The sequence below is a fragment of the Eurytemora carolleeae genome, unplaced genomic scaffold, assembly GCF_000591075.1.
Source record: "Eurytemora carolleeae unplaced genomic scaffold, Eaff_2.0 scaffold169, whole genome shotgun sequence".
Lineage (NCBI taxonomy): Eukaryota > Metazoa > Arthropoda > Copepoda > Calanoida > Temoridae > Eurytemora > Eurytemora carolleeae.
The window spans coordinates 273982-295841 of record NW_019396316.1 but is presented as its reverse complement, the minus strand read 5'-3'; the positions used below and the strand labels follow the sequence as shown (position 1 = coordinate 295841).

Sequence of the window (21860 nt, the reverse complement as noted above, 5' to 3'; positions counted from 1 at the left end):
AAATATATAATTAACAGAATTTGTTACAATGAACAAAGAACGTTTGTTTATTAAAGCTAATATAATTTCATAAATATTCTTCAAATGCATACATTTTTACTGTTTTACATCTTAAAATAAGATTCAAAACATTCTCAGAATTGTTTTTAAATGTTTTCTCTTTATAAAACACATGCAGTTTAGTTTAAAGGGACTGTAAGCATAATTTCAAGTGACCCTCCATGCAAATTTGAATTGTGGTTCCTCTTTAAAAGTGACTTGTGCATTTCTACTATCGGTGACAAAAAGAAATGATCACTTTAAACCAGAAACACAACATTACCTTCCGCATTATTGATTATAGAAGGGTTTCAAGGGCACTGAATTATGAATCAGGCATCGCCATCCCTGCATGAAAAGGTCATTAGAAATAACTCTTTTTAACTGTCTATTTGCGACTGACAAAATGTAAAAAAGATATTATAGATTTTCTTCTAAAAATAATTCTACAGGAATTCTACAGCAAATACTTCGGTGAGGTGACTTTTCTCCTTAACTCTGATTGGCCACATTCAAGGATTGGACCAATGAGAGATCCTGAAATTTTACCCAGTCGACCAATGAGAGATCGCTGATCGGGAAGTTTATATTTTTAGTCTTAGCACAAACTAAATGTTTCTTAAATTCCAATATCTTTCAAATCTGATGGGGTAACCTAGATTTTTCAAACTTAGATCATTTATGATCTAACAGAATTCAGTTTGAGATAAAAAAGGTCTTTCACAATGAGTTGTGAAGATATAGTGCATAGACAATTAGTGTTTCAAAAGCTCCGTTAAAGCTCTAAGATATGACTGCCTTTATAACTTATAACCTTCGTATAAAAAGGGGCTAGCCGGATTCATATGGTACCCTTTGAACCTTGACCTGTAAGCAGAAATGCGCTTGAAGACACAGTCGTAGAGAACACCAAATGAAAATAATTAGATTTCAAAAAAGGAACCATGGATGGATTGCCTATTTATTCGATCTTTTGATTGAACAAAGCTTGTAGGGGTACCGTTATTCTGACGTGCCTCCTTTTTGGAGAACTTAATACAACGTTTACGTTTAAAATTAATCATGATTTGTAAACTAGGAGAATCATCTTCTTTAATTAAAGGGATACTTTAAACAACGTTATGCGCCTCTTTAAGTTGACAAAAATACAAAGAAAAAACAATAAATTGATTTATTTTTCTTATTTAAACATCTTATCATCGTTCTCACATATTTGGACACAAAATGGAGTCGTCCATATCCGAACCTGAAATTAAAAATATCTATGAGAAGAGAATTAAATGTCGTCTTCCTGCTGTTCAACATCACACTGTTAGTAAAAATCCCCCAAGAAAACTGTTACTATATTGTACAAAACGTTTATAAATAACGAACATTAAGCTTGACATTATGAACAAAATATAAAACAAGTGTGAGGAGTTTTATATTATTATATACTGCTTAAAAGTATATTACTATATATATATTATATACTGCTTTAAAGTATATTACTATATACTGCTTAAAAGTATATTACTACATATATTATATAATGCTTAAAAGTATATTACTTATCAGAAAGTGAAGAATACGACATTTGATGAATTCTTTCGATGTATTCGTTTTTAAAAGTTTCACTGTACTTAAAAATATATTACTATATATATTATATACTGCTTAAAAGTATATTACTATATATATTATATACTGCTTCAAGTATATCACTATATATATTATATACTGCTTAAAAGTTTAGATGATCAAACTTCACCATAAGAACATCATTGATAAAATGTTTTTAGCGATCTTAAAGATTAGTTTCTGAAACCTGTAAATAGGTCATAATCTTATGAACCACAAGATTTTAGAAAGAAAAGAGTTTTAATTTTTATCGGTTTTATTTGTGTACTAGTTTGGAAACCTGGCGTTGTCCGAGGTTTTACAGACTTCCTCAATCAAAATTTGAGATGAATCAGTCTAAGGGTTCATGAGGTATGATCGGACATATAGACAAAGGAAGACAGATAACTACTTTATTTATATAGATTACAACCTGCAGGGGGTTCAGCAAGTTTGATCAAATCTCGTGTATACTGTCCTTCTTTACTGTATTTTCCCTGAAGAAAGTTAAGTTCAATTCATTTTATTTCGAAAGAAGAATATTTTATAAAAAAAAATATAAAATTTCATAAAAATATATAATATTATATTGTTGGTAGAACAAAATGACTAAATTTTAAATCTTTTCACATATACGAGTTTTTCTTCATACTTTTGCTATTTAAATCAATTTTCGACGGCCATTTTAACTTTTATAACTATCATGACAGAACGACCAGGTTAAAAATCATACAATACGGTGTAGTTTAGTACAGTTTGTTTCAAAACAAACTCATATAATTTTCAACATTTGCTTTTGTAAGACCTAATAAGGTTTTCTTTTTTAATCTCTAAGTGGTTTTTGGGGAAAATAAAGAAGAGTAGGTATCCCCGAAAATTCGCCTCTGTAAAGAGTAAGATAATTTACCTCAGGTCCGTGAAGTCCTTTACTATATAATTCACCTCAGGTCCGTGAAGTCCTTTTCTAGATAATTCACCTCAGGTCCGTGAAGTCCTTTACTAGATAATTCACCTCAGGTCCGTGAAGTCCTTTACTAGATAATTCACCTCAGGTCCGTGAAGTCCTTTACTAGATAATTCNGCTAGCGGCTAGAATACAATATATTACTAGATATTAGTAGCCTGCACCCCTAGGCTCCTAGGGCTAGTATAGCGGCTAGAATACAATATATTACTAGACATTAGTAGTCTGCACCCCCAGGCTACTAGTGCTATCGGCTAGAATACAATATACTACTTGATATTAGTAACCTGCACCCCCAGGCTACTAGGGCTAGCGGCTAGAATACAATATATTACTAGATATTAGTAACCTGCACCCCAGGCTACTAGGGCTAACGGCTAGAATACAATATATTACTAGATATTAGTAGCCTGCACCCCTAGGCTCCTAGGGCTAGTATAGCGGCTAGAATACAATATATTAATAGATATTAGTAGCCTGCACCCCCAGACTAGGGCTAGCGGCTAGAATACAATATATTACTAGATATTAGTAGCCTGCACCCCTAGGCTCCTAGGGCTAGTATAGCGGCTAGAATACAATATTACTAGACATTAGTAGTCTGCACCCCCAGGCTACTAGGGCTAGTATAGAGGCTAGAATACAATATATTACTAGATATTAGTAGCCTGCACCCCCAGACTACTAGGCCTAGCGGCTAGAATACAATATATTACTAGATATTAGTAGCCTGCACCCCTAGGCTCCTAGGGCTAGTATAGCGGCTAGAATACAATATATTACTAGACATTAGTAGTCTGCACTCCCAGACTACTAGGGCTAGCGGCTAGAATACAATATATTACTAGATATTAGTAGTCTGCACCCCCAGGCTACTAGGGCTAGTATAGCGGCTAGAATACAATATGTTACTAGATATTAGTAGCCTGCACCCCCAGACCTCAATGGGCTTTAATAGTAAAGCGGCTAGAACACAATAAATCACGGATATAAAAAATGTGTAAAAAAATATTTTCATATTTGTGCAATGTGCCCCCACCTTGTCTTCTGGAAGATCATTATGCGGAGTAATAATATGTTTCCTTATGCACCCTGTCAACAAATCTCTAAAAATAAGAAATATGAAGAAAACATAACGTTTAATAACAAGCCACTACATTATGCAACTAAAAACAGCTTTTTTAAAATCGAGCCTTTTTGGACCAACAGGATGTAAATTAAACAGGATGTTTACATATCTGTACCTGAGTTCTTGTACAAGTATTGGATGTTTACATATCTGCACCTAAGTTGTTGTACAAGGGTTGGATGTGTACATATCTGTACCTGAGTTGTTGTACAAGGGTTGGATGTGTACATATCTGTACCTGAGTTGTTGTGCAAGGGTTGTATGTGTACATATCTGTACCTGAGTTGTTGTACAAGGGTTGGGTGTGTACATATCTGTACCTGAGTTGTTGTACAAGGGTTGGGTGTGTGCATATCTGTACCTGAGTTGTTGTACAAGGGTTGGGTGTGTACATATCTGTACCTGAGTTGTTGTACAAGGGTTAAATGTGTACATATCTGTACCTAAGTTGTTGTACGAGGATTGGATGTTTACATATCTGTACCTCAGTTGTTGTACAAGGGTTGGATGTGTACATATCTGTACCTGAGTTGTTGTACAAGGGTTGAATGTGTACATATCTGTACCTAAGTTGTTGTACAATGGTTGGGTGTGTACATATCTGTACCTGAGTTGTTGTACAAGGGTTGGATGTGTACATATCTGTACCTGAGTTGTTGTACAAGGGTTGGATGTGTACATATCTGTACCTGAGTTGTTGTACAAGGGTCGAATGTATACATATCTGTACCTGATTTGTTGTACAAGGATTTAATGTTTACATATCTGTACCTAAGTTGTTGTACAAGGGTTGGATGTGTATATATCTATACCTGAGTTGTTGTACAAGGATTGGATGTGTACAAGGATGGTACAACATTACAACAGCTCCGTGTTCTATATTATGCAACCAACGCTGTGCCGGGACAAACTTTAAACAAATTAAATTAAAGCAAATATAAAAATATGTTATTTGGTTTAAAATTAATAAAAAAATCACCCTGTATTCTCCAAATTTCGGCCAGATTGGTCGATGATTTCCATGATGGGGAACTGGATGTGGATACTAAATAAAATTGGTGATATAATATGAAATCAGTAAATACAGAACCCAAACAGCAAAGCATTAACTTAGAAAATAAAAACTTGGCCATACCAAATATCTAATATTTTGTGGAATATAATATACCATTTTAAAATTTGAATGTTTGAACCTAAAGGGACAGTTTGCGTTATTCCCGGTGACCTTTCATTTAAAGATTCAAAACTGTTTCCTTTCAACCGTTACCTGATCAAGGATAATCAGGGGGAATTGGCAGAGTATAAATATTTTCATTTGAAATTTTAAGAACGCGTTGAAAATAAAATATTCTAGATTTTCCGGAAAAAAATCTGACGTCATTCGCGTTGAGTTCACACAGTACACTTACGTACATTCCAATTTAACGGCTTTTTACACAGAATTTAAAAGAAATATACACTGAGTTCTCTGTCCTTGATGATCAACCAAAGGTTTAAAGGGTACCGTTGTGATGTCCCACCTCAATTTACACTTTACAGTCTCTTTAAAGTTTTGAAAATCAATGTAAATACCTTTATAGGTGTTCCGAGGCAAAAATGCTGGGGTGAGTAATCTGATGGGAGATCTTTACATTCAACAACAGATCTAGAAAATAAATTTCATTTTGTTAAAAAAAACATTCCATCCTCTCCTTTCCCTCCTTTATCTTAAAAAGTAATTAAATTTTTAATGTAAGATTTTTTGGATTTTTGAAGAAAAAAAATTTAAATGAAAAAAAGAGAATTTTGTTTTATCCACATAAAAAAACCAGGACATAAGAAAGAATACAGTTTTAACCACAAAATACAGAGTTAGAACAAATTATAGAAAATGGATTTATCCACGGATTACACAGATAGGACAAAAGAGAGAATAAAGGTTTATTCACAGATTCCACAGATTAAAATAAAGAGAGAAAAGTTGTTTAGTGACAGAATATACAGACTGAACAAAAAAGATTCCACGGATTGAACAAAAGAAAGAATCCTGGTTTATTCACAGATTCCACAGATTGGACAAAAAGGAGAATACTGATTTATCCACAGATTCCACATATTGAACAAAAGAAAGAATACGTATTTATCCACAAATTACACAGATTGTACATCGAGAGAGAAGCCTGGTTTATCCACAGTTTACACAGATTGAATAAAGAAAAAATACTGATTTATCCACAGATTACACAGATTGAACAAAAAAAGCATACTGATTTATCCACAGATTCCACAGATTGGACAAGAGAGAGTAAATTGGTTTATTCACAGATTGTACAGATTGGACAAAAAGGAGAATACTGATTTATCCATAGATTGTAAAAGAATGTACCTGGTTGAGCTACCAAGAAGTAAGGTATCTGGATGATAACAAGTATAATTTCTAGGATTTCCATCCCAGTCAATATCATTCCCATTAACACCTAGGGTAAAGTTCGTTATTTAAAGGACAGGGGGGCATAAAATTCGCTCCCCCCCCCTTGGGGGGGATAGAAATCAAAGACTCAAGAGGACGGGAGAGAAGGGTAAGAAAAAAGGGAAGAAAAAAGGGAAGAAAAAAAGGGAAGAAAAAAGGGAAGGATAGGGAAGGAAAGGGAAGGAAAGGGAAGGAAAGAGAAGGAAATGGAAGAAAAAAGGGATGGATAGGGAAGGAAAGGGAAGGAAAGGGAAGGGAAGGAAAGAGTATAGGGATTAGGCAACTTCGAAAGGGGCAGGGTAGGTACTAGGTAGGGAAAGAAGAAGGAAGGTTGATAAGGGAAAAGAAAGGTAGGGAAGGGAAGTAGAAGGGGACGGTATGGGGAAGGTAGGGTAGTTAGGGAAGGGAAACGAAGGGAAGGGGAAGGTAGAGAATAGATGGAAGGTTGGCAGATAAGGAAGTGAAGGAAAGGGGAATATAGGCAAGGGAAGGGCTGGAGCTCTTTACATATCCACATAACTTAATCTAAAATCAGAGAGTTTTTCACAACAAAATTTTCCCCAATAGTTATAATGCAGGATAAAAAAACTTAAAAATTTATAATAACAAGTATGATAAAAGAATACTCATTACTCAATAATTTTTCCAAATAGTTAAACCTATTCACATTTGTTGGTGCTAAGGCACAAATTCATAAATATAGCAAAATATTTTTTTGAGAACTTGAGAAGTAAAAGTAGAAAACCAAGTAAAATGATGGGAAATTAATTTAAAAAAAAAAAACAATATAATCCTGGACTGACTAATAATCAATTCCAACATGTTTGCCATTGCCACCAAACCATTACCCAAAGTTGAAGAAAAAAAACTTGCCTGCGCCGCCAATTATGCTTTTCTGTATGCATCCTTTTGGGGAATATTATGCATTACAATATTAATATTAAAAAATTATGTCTTTTCAGTTATCGAATTTGGGGAAGGAAATTAAAAAAAAAATAAGAAAGGGGGGGGAGAATAAAAAAATTGGAATTATATATTATAATTAGGATATTTTGTGTATTTCAAATTGGTTGAAAACCCCTTTTAAAGTGCGTTTCTTAATAGATAGCTATTCCAAAACTTGTTCGTTCTGATATTTGACAATATTTGACAATATTTGACAATATTTGACAATATTTGACATTTTGCAGATTTTCCATTTTTCTTTTGTCGATTTTTCAAATTCACGAAAACAGAGATTAAATTTTTTTATGTATTTAAAATTGAGTTGATTTCAGCTATTATTTTTTTCATTCAGTTGAAATAAATCCCCTAGAAATAAATCCCTGGGAAAATTATATTCAGTTACCATCATCGCAGTCTTGACGAGCTTCTCCCATCTTTATCTTGGATTTCATATTTCCGTTCATATATTCTCCACTAAAAACAAAAAACAATAAATGAATGATAATTAAAATACTTTAGTAGTAATTTAAGAAAATTAAATAACAATTAAAGATATATTTGTAATTGTAATTTTTGGAGTAAAAAGGAATATACAGCTTCATTTTCTATTTATCGAAGGCCCCAATTTTCGCATAACATTTTTATTTAGTAAGCAAAATTTCATACAGTGTAATCAAGCGCGTTCAAAGAGTTGTTCAAAATAGTTTTTTTCATTTGTTTTAAACATCTAGATCTATAAACTTGCATGTTATACAAAATTGTAGGTGCTAAAAGCTTTTTGGTTTTTAGTTTTGCAGTAATATTACTCTCAAAATAACAGAAACAATTTAACCAACAGTGTTCCATTTTTTAGGTTTTAAATTTGGTGAGGTACACACATTTGAAAATTGGATAACATTTAAGTCTTTGTGAAGCTTTTCAAAAGTTTTAAAAAAACTGTATACAGTGGTAAGCGATTATATTAATACAATGAAGACAACTTTTTAATTCAAGTCTTTATTGTTAACAAACTTTTTTCGACTTACAAGTTTACAAGTAATCATAAAGATCCTTTTTTTAATTGACAGCGTCTCTTAACTACCAATTTTATGTGTATCAGTGCTGTTAAACAGCTTGACTCAAATAAAATTTGAAATCGAAAGTCGTCTTCATTGTATTAATAGAATCACCTACCACTGTATTTTAAAACAATCCAAAAAAGCAAAAATAATTAAGAATATAAAAACCTTATGTCCAGAAATGCAGGAAGAAGAACAAGAATTTTATTCCAGAATGTCATTTTATCTATTTTTCAATTTATTTTTTAAAAAAATGTTAAGAACAAAATAAGAATTTGCTTTGGTTTCTTTATATAATTCTGTGACGTATTTAGACAGCTTTTAAGAGGTAAACAGACAATATTTAGTAAACAAAACGTGCAATCATTGTTATTGTTTACTAGTTGTATAACTATCCTAATATGTCACAGTAGAATGTAAACCGACCCCTTTACGTGCACCTTATTTTTCCTCGGAGGCCGAATTATAAAAAATTTAAGCCGCAGCTTAAATTTGAGACACGGCTCAAACATAGTTGGTTGCACTTTAAATTGTATTCAATGTTTCAAGATTTAAGCCGGAGCTCGATTGAAACCGGTTTTGGCGGATTTGAAACGCGGCTCAAATTCATTAAATTCGGACTCAGATTGGTTTAAAGTTATTTTACTAAGTATTAAATAATGATGTAAATTATGATATAAATGATGTAAATTATGGCTCCATTCCCTTAGAAGAGACAATTAGCGTAATTTCATGTAACCCTCCATGCAAAGATGTCAATGCCTGATTCACAAGGGTACCTTTAAAAGCTTTATCTGATCAAATATGAATTAAATTACGTTAAAACTTTTGATTTCTCTACAAAAGTGACTTGCGCATTTCTACTGCAAGAAATTAAGAATTATCAGAATAAAACACTTTTAAACCTAGAAAGACGAGAACATATTCCACATTTGGATCAGATCAAGGTTTCAAGGGTACCGCTGTGAATCGGTTATTGCCATATTTGTATGGAGAGTCACATGAAATTACGCTTACAGTCCCTTTAAGAGGTTTATTTCTTGAATAGTTTCACTTTAAATCTATATTTAAACTAAATATTACTTACATTTAGTCTTTCAGCATAATTAAAAATAAAAACACTTGTTAAAATGTTATATAATCAAACATACTCTTTTAAAGAGTTTTAAAATGTGAATTAATGTTTAAGACAACAACCCACGGTCTGTCGGAACAAACCTAAAACCAAACCTAGAACCAAACCTAAAGAACTAAACCTAAAACCAAACATCAAGAACTAAACCTAAAACCAAGCCGCAAGCACTAAACATATAACTAAACCTTAAACCAATACAGAAACCAAACCTCAAGAACCAAACCTGGGACCAAACCTAAAACCAAACCTAGAACCAAATCTAGAACCAAACCTCAAACCACACCTAGAACCAAACATAAAACTAAAACCAAACCTAGGAACAAACCTGAAACCAAACCTAGAACCAAACATAAAGAACTAAACCTAAAACCAAACCTCAAGAACTAAACCTCAAGAACAAAACCTAGAACCAAACCTAGAACCAAACCTTAGAACCAAACCTTGAACCAAACCTAGAACAAAACCTAGAACAAAACCTAAAGAAATAAACCTAAAACCAAACCTCAAGAACTAAACCTCAAGAACAAAACCTAGAACCAAACCTAGAACCAAACCTAGAACCAAACCTTAACCCAAACCTAGAACCAAAGCTGGAACCAGAACTAGAACCAGACTAACCAACAATTGGTTTAAGACTGAAGAGAAAGCAAGAGAAAGCTTTCTCAGCTTTTCAAAATAAATCCCCGAGACTAGAAAACAATAAACTAACAATGTGTCGGTGGACTTGAATAAAGTTTGAAAGTAAACATTATTTTAGAATATTGAATTACGATATTATTAGACTGTAAAGTTTAGTATACATTATAGACCCTTCACTAAACACTTCAGAGGGGTTCTCTTTTATTAATGAATTTTTAAATCCAATAAATTAGCAATCAGACCAACTAAATCATAAAGGGTGAGTTTATAAATATTTGGACCCGCCGGTTGGTTTTCTGCCGTTTATCACATACACAAATCAACCAACAAAGAGAAAGGATACACAGGGTGTCCCACGAAACATGACACTAGCTAAACGAATTGAAAGTCGTCTTTCAACAAGTTATTTGTGACATTCAGTCTTCAACCTTCCTTCACATGTATGATTCCTGAAAAATAACTACAAAATTCGCCTAGTCCTGCCGTTTCCAAAATGTGGTCTGCCTTTTTTGTGCATTCAATATTGCCGGAGATATTATGAAAGGAAATTCATCATATCTGCAGAAACATTGAAAGCTCAAAAAAAGGCAGACCACAATTTGGAAATACCAAGACAAAGGGTATTTTGTGATTATTAATTCTAGAATTTTACACCTGAAAAAAATGTCGCATACTATTTCAAAGGTCTATGACGACCTTTAAAATCGTCTTGCTATTGTCATTTTTCGTGGGACACCCTGTATTTATCGCAAAATATATATATGTAGATATATGAAGAATCAGGGAAGGACACATGAAAACAGCCAGGAAGGGGGGGGGGGGCGAATATCTTTGGTACAAAGAATTCTGAAAATTGGAACAAAAAAATCTTAATTAAAAGGATTTTGGAACAAAAATAGAAACATCAGCAAGAACATTATTATGCATTTGAAAGTTTGATAAGAACAATATTATAATTTAAGTCTAATTCCTTACAAATATCTAAATCTTATTTATCACATTCTCTTGTTAATTTAGAATTCCTTCAAAATCTTGAAAAAGGGGTATCATACGATTAATCAAATTAAGAACATTTTTTGCCTCAAAATTTCAGGGGGGGGGGCGAAGGTATCCTCCCCCCTTGTAAAGTGTATTGTAGATTTTATACTTACGTTCAATAGAAACAACCGTTGATAGCTCAGGTATTGACAATTGGCACTACCGTTCTCAATTCTAATTGAGAGAGTACAGGTATACGCTCAGTGTACACAATGACCTTTATAGGAGACTGTAACGCCGGCCCGGTGTCGTGCATCAGTTTATCTTCCCTTTTATTTAAACTTTCAACACTAAAGTTTAACATAAAAATTAATGTTTAACCCTGAAAACTTATTTTTTTGCAAACAATAAAAATATTAATAACTGGCTTTCTGTTTCAAAAATATGTAACAACGCAAAAAGGATGAGACTGTAAAGACGACCCAAAACTCTAAAAATGTGACGATTAAAAGCTTGATTTTTGGTATCTGCATTCAAACGAGTAATTTAATGTTTACTAAATGATCCAGCACAGAAATATGCCGTTTTGGCCTACTACAAGAAACCCTGAATGCGAGAAAACGGACTAAGAAAATCCGTAAAATCGTCTCTGAAGTCTCATCCTGCCTGGGCCTAACCCTGTATCAAACCTTCGGAATATGAAGACTACTTTCAGACTAAAACTTGGTTTTAATTTCTCTGGACAAACGGGTTACTCAAACACGTGTTGTTAGCCGTGTTAGGATTAAAAAAATCGTTGTATAACAAGTTACGTTTTAGATCCATTTTGGTTCTGTTTTTAATATATTTTCTGTTATGGATCAAAATGAGTAAGAAAAATAGTCTAAGAACATCAAATGTTTAGAATAACACATTTGCGTTAATAACACATTGCCACATTTTGTCCCTAAAAGAAAAAAAACCGAGAAAAAAAATTGACGGAATGCAAATCACTGTCCATACATCAGGAGAGTTTGAGAATTTTATTACCCTTAATAACGAATACATCGAAAGAATTCATCAAATGTCGTATTCTTCACTTTCTGATAATGGAATGTTGCAGATATTTAGTTTTTTAATTAAATGATTATATGGAACTCTTTAACACTGTTCCCGCATATTCATGGCTATTTATTTATTTTTGCAAATACTGAAATTTACGTAATATAGCATAAAACTCATTGAAAAATTGTCAAGACGACATTTGGTAAATTCTTCCGATGTATTTGTTATTAAGGGTTTCACTATATGACCGTAATATTAATAATAAGAATTATTCTCAAGAAGATATCTTATTTTTTAACATTTTGACTACTTCTGGGCTTTTGCCAAAATCAAAATAACGTTTTTTTCTATGACAAATAAAATCTGTTTTTGAAACATACAATTATTTGACAATTTGAGTCTGGGAGTACTATTGGAGACCCCCTTTCATTGGAGACCCCTTTGGGCGTCTCGTTGGAGACCCCCACATATTCATTGGAGACCCTCAGATTTTATTGGAGATCCCATATCCCAGGAGAAGAAAAAATATGATGGACTACCGGGGACTTTAATCACTCGCATTGTCCACGCGTGATTATTTACGTATTTTATTCCAAAGTTTTGAATTAAATATTCAATAAATAGGAATATTATTGGCCTATTGGATTCTAATTTGTAAACAAAATTATTCAAAATTTAGGTAAAATTTATCCAATATTATTGTTGTGATCGCGCGATTCCGAAATATTGAATAAAATATACAATCTCAAATTTTACAGTGTAGTTTGGAAATGATGAAGTTGTTAAATCATTTATCAAGTGAAATGGGTCTGTTTGCAAAATTGCTGTTTTCTCATGATCATTGGATGAATTAAAGTCATAACTTGAGTTGAAAAACCGTGTTTCTATTCTAGAGTTTTCTGGTTCTCACTGTATCAAATTGCATCACATTCATGTGTGAATATTTCAAGCAACACTTTATGTCCTAAATGTGCGTCCTAATTGTGTTTCATCACAAACGTGTTGTCCTAGATAGTGGTTAAAAAATATGAATAAAAAACCTAAGAGCTTTAAAAGATGTTCAAATGCGAATTATGAGAAAAAAAAACCGAAATTATAGACCAAAGTTCCCCAGCAGTTAGGATTACAATTTTTTGAAAACATACATTTGTGTAATGTTTTTCTATTTCAAAATTTCAGAGGAGGATAATAAGATTTCCAGTGGAGAGTACGGTGCCCCCCCCCCCCCCCACCCAGATTTCAAATGCACTTATAGCTCTCACAGTTCTCTGCCAAATCAATTAGTATTTAGGTTTTATTTCACCAGTTAAAATGTTTATTGAAAGCATGAGACCCAATTCTACCTTCATATCGTTAAAATTAACGAGTTTCAGCTGGCATCGTTTTGAGACTAGTATTCAAATATTCAATGCTTATAGACGTAAAGGGACTGTAAAGGAAAAATGAAAGTGGGTAAAGGATGAAGCCTGAGAATCTCAGGTTTTGAACGATACCTATAGAACATAAATTGACATAAAACTGTGTCAAAAATTATACCAAATGGGCATATGCCAGATTTTGTATAAAAAGTTGTAGTATTAAATAGATCATATTCAACAATTCCAATTCATATTCCAATCTGAAAACGATTATATCCCACAGGAGCCTGAGAATCTCAGGTTTGCTCATATTATAATTTTTTACTTCGCATTTTGCATTTTTAATAGATATAATTGATAATATTATTACATTTAGTCCGTATAGTCCGTATTACGTCACAATAACTTCAGACGGAAATCACGTGACCAGTCCCTTTCAGAGATTCTAGCATTATGCTAACCAATCATATTAAACAAAACGATTTTACAAAACGATTCGAAAATCAATTTGAAAAATAGTTTGGTTAACATTTTTATCAGAGAAGAAAATCGCATAATGTATAATTGAGGAATCAATTCTGTAAATTCAATTAATTAATCACATCTTTGTGAAACGTTTTTAATTAAAAAAAACTAAAATTAGAGGGTGTCCCAGTAAATATATTAGAGGGTGTCCCAGTAAATATATATATGTATTCTTGGAGTAGTCATTATCATCAAACATGTAAAGTCCAGGTCACACAGAAAGGTGGAATAGGAAGACGACATTGAAGCATTTAGGTGTATTTGAGAGTTTTGTTTTAAAGAAAATAGTTTTAAAATTGACAGCTTGAAAATAGATTTATTTAAGTGAAACATGTGCACACCGTGTACACTGTGTTTTATGTTCATTAGAATATTCAAAATAAAAATTTGAGTCTATCAATCGTTTTATTATTCCATTCCACATATTTTTCTCGTTGATTTACAAAATTTTACGAAATCTAAGATTTTCGGCGACAATTTCTTGTAACTCTGAGCAAAGTATATAAATACAGGCTCTAAAAACATGGGAATTCAGTGACGAATTGGATATCGTCTTTGTTAGTAATTAGCATTGTAATGCCTAATTTCTAAAGCCATAATATCATTATGTCTTCTAGAGTTTATTTTATGAAAAGTGTACAACCGTATGCAGTCAAAACATAAACAAACAAAATGTGAACATAGCAGACGAAACTCTTACAGATTACAGCTTTCTTTGTAGGTATCACTATACTAAATCAAAGAAATATCTAAAAAGACGATATCGAATTCGTCACTAAATTCCCATGTTTATTGGGACACCCTGTAGGTTATTGTCTTGTGACAGTAATTCGGGTAATAACTTTTAGTAAATACTAACATTTGTATAAATAAGGACTCATTTGTCGGGTGGGGGCAAAAGTTTGAGAGGGAGGGGGATTCTCCCCGTCTCAATCACAGCTAATAGCCATGCACGGGGATATGAAGTGAACATGAAGTGCACATCTTACACTTCATATCGTCATATTCCATCTGAGCAGGAAATATAAGGAAGTGTCATTAAACGAAACTCTCGAATATCCTTTTCGGGGTGTATGTATTTGCGTATATTTCGGGGTGTATGTATTTGCGTATATTTCAATTTAAAAAATCAGAAAATAAAATTAGAACGTAAAGAAACCACATGGAATGATATTGGTATCTACAAAACTGCCTGACCCCCATTCTTGAAACCGGGTTTCCGATACTGGGTTTCATTACGATCTCTGTCTTAAGTTTCGTGCTCTGCAGTATGTTTTCAGTGTTAGATATTCCAAACAATTCAGGAAAATAAACAAATCAATAAATTTTGATGCATTTAGCTATTTATCATGAACAATGAACATGAACAATGGACATGAACCACAAAAACACTATAAACCACAAGAATACTATGAACCACAAGAATACTATTAACTACAAGAATACTATGTATCACAAGAATACTATGGACCACAAGAATACTATGAACCACAAGAATACCATGAACCACAAGAATACTATGTAGCACAATAATACTATGTACCACAAGAATACTATGATCCACAAGAATACTATGAACCATAAGAATACTATGAACCACAAGAATAAAGAATACTATGATCCACAAGAATACTATGAACCATAAGGATACTAAGTACCACAAAAATACTATGAACCACAAGAATACTATGAACCATAAGAATACTATGAACCACAAGAATACTATGAACCACAAGAATACTATGATCTACAAGAATACTATGAACCATAAGAATACTATGAACCACAAGAATACTATGTACCACAAGAATACTTTGAACCACAAGAATACTTTGAACCACTGGAACACTATGAACCACTGGAACACTATGTACCACAAGAATGATATGAACCACAAGAATACTATGTACCACAAGAATACTATGTACCACAAGAATGCTATGAACCACAAGAATACTATGTACCACAAGAATACCATGAACCACAAGAATACTATGAACCACAAGATTAATATGAACCACAAAAAAATAGCAACCACAAGAATACTATGAACCACAAGAATACTTTGTACCACAAGAATACTATGGACCACAAGAACACTATGAACCACAAGAATACTATGAACCACAAGAATAATATGGACCACAAATACAGGGTGATACTAAGGACTACAGGGGATACTAAGGACTACAGGGGGATATTAAGGATTACATGGAGGGATACTAAGGAAAACAGAGGAATACTAAGGACTACAGAGGGATAAAAGGGACTACAGAGAGATAAAAGGGACTACAGAGGGATGAAAAGGAATACCAAGGACTTAATACTAAAGAGGGATAAAAGGAACAACAGGGGAAGAACAAATATGGTGGTGTACAGGGGACTTTTGAGGAGTAAATTGGAATTGATTATTTCTCAAACACACGCATACCGTATAATCCGCCTGTGTTTGTTATGAATCTCATATAGATCATTTCTATTGTTGTATCCGTCCCATTGATAAGATTGAAAACCGATTGGGCACACGTCCATGTGCAAAAAGATCTGCAAATCTTGAAACCTGCCAACTTTTTGCAGGTTTTCCTTCAAGGGGGGTTGGACGACTAATCTGTGTGGTGTATGATTAATGTGACACCTTCTATTGACGAAGCATAGAAAAAGGGATGTTGACGCAATTTTATTTGACCTTTCAATTAAAAAGTTGAATTTTTGATTAACAAATGAACCCTTCAAACCTCTATTGTCGTTTTTCTATCTTGAATTCTGCGATGAGACAAGTGGCATAAATCAGTAAGTAACTTCTGTAGAGAAACTACACTGGAAAAATCAATGAATATCGTATTATTAACTTTTAAAGTGTACTGCAAATGAAAGGATCGAAAATCGAAACAATTTAGGTCAAGTTTTGTATTTTATACTATTCGAATACACTGTTTTGTAAACATTGACATCGATTGGATAATTTTAAGAAAATTTTCTAAATTAGAAAATAAATTTAAATTTGCAGGAAATGGAAAAGCAGTAAATCTAATTTAGTTTCATTCAACAATCAAACATGCTGACATACAGATATCCTGATATACAGATATCCTGTCATACAGATATCCTGTCATACAGATATCCTGTCATACAGATATCCTGTCATACAGATATCCTGACATACAGATATCCTGTCATACAGATATCCTGACATTAAGATATCCTGACATACAGATAATCTGACATACACATACCCTGACATACAGATACCCTGACATACAGATATCCTGACATACAATTCTGACATACAAATATCCTGACATACGGATACCCTGACATACAAATATCCTGACATACAGATACCCTAACATACAGATTTCCTGACATACAATTCTGACATACAAATATCCTGACATACAGATATCTCTGACATACAGATACTCTGACATACAGATATCCTGACATACAGATATTCTGACATACAGATATTCTGACATACAGATACTCTGACATACAGATACCCTAACATACAGATATCCTGACATACAGATATCCTGACATACAAATATCCTGACATACAGATATCCTGACATACAGATATCCTGTCATACAGATATCATGTCATACAGATATCCTGACATACAGATATCCTAACATACAGATATCCTGACATACAGATATCCTGAAATACAGATATCCTAACATACACATACCCTGACATACAGATACCCTGACATACAGATATCCTGACATTAAGATATCCTGACATACAGATAATCTGACATACACATACCCTGACATACAGATACCCTGACATACAGATATCCTGTTCCTGACATACAATTCTGACATACAAATATCCTGACATACAGATATCCTGACATAAAGATACTCTGACATAAATATACCCTGACATACAGATATCCTGTCATACAGATATCCTGACATACAGATATCCCGACATACAGATATCCTGACATAGACATACAAATATCCTGACATACAGATATCCTGACATAAAGATACTCTGACATAAATATACCCTGACATGCAGATATCCTGTCATACAGATATTCTGACATACAGATATCCCGACATACAGCTATCCTGACATACAGATATTCTGACATACAGATACCCTGATATAAAGATATTCTGACATACAGATATCATAATATACAAATATCCTGACATACAGATACTCTGACAAACAGATACTCTGACATACAGATACTCTAACATACAGATACCCTGAGATATATATATCCTGAATAATAAGGAATGGCTACCCGAGCAGATGAGCTCTAACAGTACGAGGAAGAGTTAACACTGTACATGTTCTCTCTTCTCAGGATCTCAGGGATGTTGATAGTATATCTCATGTGTTGTGTCTTAAGGTTCCCGAACAAGATCCTCCTCTAGTCGTACTAGAACCAGCAGTCCAGGTCCATTAACATCCTCTTCTGCCTCCTCAGAGTGTTGTTTCCAGGAATTTCATATTCTGAAATGTCCCTTCTCCATCAGTCCTGTACTAAGGTTCAAAACCTCCACTAGTCCTCCACCCTCAAGATTGTGCCTGTCCACATATCTGGTTCTAAACTCATCTGTGATGTGTCAACTGGTGTTCTCCGTCCTCTAGTCTCAGAGCCAATTTTTGAGTTTTTGAGTCCATCCACAAAGTTTCTCTTCCTGGTGAACAAGCCTTTGGAGAATTATTTCCCGGAGTTTTGTTTGGGAATTCCTGTCCAGAGATGTAAACTTCTGGGCCCAGTCCTGCATTAGTTGTCAACGGTGTAAGGTTCAGACTTACCCCAGTTCGCCATATCCCGGTTCCAGGACAAAGATTCTCCTAGGTTCAGGGATCCCTCTCTTTTGTGTCCCTTCTGTAATATTCTGTGACCGTGGTGCACAGTTTACTGGTTCTCTTTGGTTTTTGGGAATAGTTCACTCTCCAACTACTTCCTTCCATCCTTAGTCTAAAGGGATTGTGGAGAGGTTCCACAGACAGCTTAAGGTTTCCTTCCATGCTAGACTTGCTGGGTCTGATTAGTTTCATCACCTTCCCCTGGTTCTATTCAGACTTCGTAGCGTTCCCAGGAAAGATTTGTCAATTTCCTCCTCTGAAGCTGTTTTTGGTTCTCCGTTGGTTCTTCCTGGTGAGTTCCTAGACACAGTCCTGATTTCCCTTCTTCTCCAAATCCAGCAAATAATCCAGTTTTTCCACCACATCACAATTCCACTCCAGCAAACCCAGTTTGGACCAAGTTTCCACCAAGTTTTCTCTGTTCATCCCATTTGTTTGTGAGAGAAGATTCATCCAAGCCTCCACTTTCTTCGCTCTACAGAGTTCCTTACTTAGTGGTTTCTCATGTTTTTCTCTCCAGATGGGTTCCAAAACAGTTTCAGTCTCCGTGGATCAACTGAAACCAGTGCTTTCAGAGTTCCCTGTGACAGCTCAAGAGCCCCCTCGTAGAGTTAGATTTCTGTTGCCTGCAAAAGCTCTGGCTCCGTAACCTCCAGTTTTGAAACCTCCGGCTCTGTCACCTACAACTCCAATTAAATAGGCAGATATATATAACTCCATCAAACCCATAATGGTATATCTAACAGCACTCAATTCTAATCTAACATGAAGAAATGAAATTAGTTGCAATAGAGACTCTGTACTGTTTACTGCAAGAGAGTAATCGATCCCTGCTGAGGTTGAGGATCGTGTCCTAGTTGAGATATTTATAGTTTACGAGATTGTGTCCTAGTTGAGGCATTGATTGCTCAAGATTGTGCCCCAGTTGAGAAATGGATAACTTACAAGATCAAAGTAGTCGTGTGGATCATGTCCTGGTTGATAGATTGATAGTGAAGAAAATCTGAGTTGTACCTGGATTCTTGTTTGAGAAACCGTTAAGGAGTAGGGCATTTACTACAAAAGTGGTAGCAGCAGTGTGTATCAAGGAACCCTTTCTGAAATGCCTAGAGCGCCATAGAAGAGAAATCAAGTGAGTACCTGGTTTAACAGGGTACTGAGAGAATCAAGATGGTGAGATATCTTTGATGACGAGTCAGCAACAGCAACAGTGGATTCTGTGGAATCATTATACCCTAGGTTACCTAGTGAGGATTGTACAGAGATAGAACTAAACATAACGGAAGCTGGAGGAGGGGGAACCTCCCAATCTCAGAGTTTCAGGTCATAATGTATGTAAATAAATGGGAAAACAATGATGAACCAGAAAATCGGTCTTCTATTGCAAGATTAACAGCATTGCTAGAGAAATCCAAGCTCACAGATGCAAACCAGAAAAGTAAGGATTTCCTAGATGCAAAGGTGATAAGTGGAGATGCAAATGAGTACACCTATGAGAAACTAGGTAAATTTGAAACAGCTCCTAAGAAAAGAAATCCAAATGAAGTGTTTACCTGGTGAGATCATTTGTCCAATAATGAGTGGCAAACAAACCAAACAATGCAATAAAAAAGATGTTATTGTTGTGTATCACATGAGGAGCTAGACAGGAGACAGTACTGTTGCAGCCTATAGGAGAAGGACTAGCATTTGATACATATGGAACAGGAGAGTTCTTTACTAAATTAATGAAGAAATTCTCCAAGGAAAAAGATGAAGAAGGCAGGAAACTGGAAAACAACAGCAGAAGACAGACAAGGAATGAAGATCCTAGGAGATATTACACTGACAAGTTATGGATACAAGCATAAGCTCCAGCTAAGAGAACATTATCAGAGTTCAAGACTTCAATGCTTTTGGGGTTGTGCCACTGTGAACTGCAGAGAATGTGTTTACAGTTTATGCCTAAACTACTGCAAAATGAGAACAAGATTAAAGAAGTATTGGATCATCAGCTGTGCAACCTAAGAATGATCAACACAGACCCCATGGGCTGCTTCACATGATATAGTGGGGTTGACCAGCTCATTTAGTAACTATGGAGGTAACCACAATGACTGGCTTAATACCCAATGAATCAGATAGAGGGGAAAGTTATGGAGATCAATATGCAATGCAGCCCAAAAATAGCTGTTTTTACTTGGAAGTGGCTGAAGTGTAGAAAATAAGGGATGGATATCCATATTTTTCTACATCCCCCCCTTTGTAGCAAATAAAGAGTTTCAAAGTAAATTACATTATACATTGTCCATATAGTGAAATGTGGGCAGTAGTAAATATGTAATTCATCTATTGCAATTAAACCAATTAAATATGCAGATATGTATATAACTCCGTCTAACCCATATTGTGTTTGCTTAACTATGTTATATGTCTAAGAGGGCATAACTTATAATTACACTGTTAAGACCCAATTCTAATTTAACATGAAGAAATAAAATTAGTTGCAATAGAGATTCCGTACAGTTTACTTTAAGAGAGTAACCAATCCCGTTTTGATAAACAGGTTGAGGATTGTGTCCTAGTTGACACATTGATGTCTCAAGATTGTGTCCTAGTTGAGGCATTAATAGGTAAAAATTATGTCCTAGTTGAAACATTGGTAGTTTATGACATCACACCCAGTAGTAGTGGCATTGATGATTTATGCCAAAGTAGTCATGTGAATCATGTCCTTGTTGAGACATTGATCGATGAATTGCTAGTGTTCGTGTTGACATTGATAGCTAACGAGATCACGCCCAGTGGTAGTGACGTTAATAGTTCACGCCAAAGTAGTCCTGTGAACCGTGTCCCGGTTGAGACATTTAATAGTCAAGAGAATCTGAGTTGTACCTGGATAGATACTTGTTCGAGAAACCGTTATGGAGTAGGGTATTTACTACACCCGGACGTATAGTTACCCTGACATACAGATACGATAAAAAATAAATTAGACAAAATGTTACTGATCCACCAGTCTCACACATTGGCGACATGTTAATAATAAACTAAGAAATATGATTTGTAATTGTTGAGTTACTATTTAAGTGTCTAAGATACAAGGAGACCCTAAAACAATTTTCCCAGATGTTCATCAAAAACAAGTTTTTCAAAATTATTACCTTACATCCTAA

General features: G+C 34.3%; 1 protein-coding gene and 1 long non-coding RNA gene across 4 annotated transcripts; both read right to left on the bottom strand.

The window, feature by feature from the left end:
* Positions 1-7: 7 nt before the first annotated feature.
* Positions 8-2714, bottom strand: LOC111700797 (uncharacterized). The gene is made up of 4 exons (XR_002765049.1): positions 2686-2714; positions 2072-2135; positions 907-1285; positions 8-387 (listed from the first exon to the last, which is right to left on the bottom strand). It is a non-coding gene; the product is annotated as an uncharacterized LOC111700797 (long non-coding RNA).
* A 112-nt stretch (positions 2715-2826) lies between these two features.
* LOC111700795 (uncharacterized) lies at positions 2827-11180 on the bottom strand. Of its 3 annotated transcripts, none has more exons than XM_023471836.1 (9): positions 11109-11177; positions 8352-8409; positions 7529-7599; positions 6097-6187; positions 5304-5376; positions 4711-4776; positions 4544-4641; positions 3642-3708; positions 2827-2918 (listed from the first exon to the last, which is right to left on the bottom strand). In XM_023471836.1, the coding sequence occupies exons 2-9, from the start codon at positions 8402-8404 to the stop codon at positions 2850-2852; spliced, it is 588 nt and encodes a 195-aa protein (XP_023327604.1). In that variant the 5' UTR covers positions 8405-8409; positions 11109-11177; the 3' UTR covers positions 2827-2849. The 3 variants fall into 3 exon arrangements, with proteins under 3 accessions (XP_023327604.1, XP_023327603.1, XP_023327606.1); XM_023471835.1 differs by lacking the exon at positions 2827-2918 and adding an exon at positions 3306-3428 and having other exon boundaries at positions 11109-11180; XM_023471838.1 differs by lacking the exons at positions 2827-2918; positions 4544-4641; positions 4711-4776; ... (3 more) ...; positions 8352-8409; positions 11109-11177 and adding exons at positions 3306-3428; positions 4093-4529.
* Between the last annotated feature and the right edge of the window lie 10680 nt (positions 11181-21860).

What these genes read in the sequence shown, in the direction of transcription:
- LOC111700795 (XM_023471835.1), bottom strand. Translation starts at nt 8,404, where the DNA reads ATGACATTCTGGAATAAAATTCTTGTTCTTCTTCCTGCATTTCTGGAC. An exon ending in CTTCTTGGTAGCTCAACCAG is followed by an intron (nt 5,377 to 6,096) that starts GTACATTCTTTT and finishes TTTATTTTCTAG; the next exon opens with ATCTGTTGTTGAATGTAAAG. An exon ending in CGAAATTTGGAGAATACAGG is followed by an intron (nt 4,642 to 4,710) that starts GTGATTTTTTTA and finishes ATTTGTTTAAAG; the next exon opens with TTTGTCCCGGCACAGCGTTG.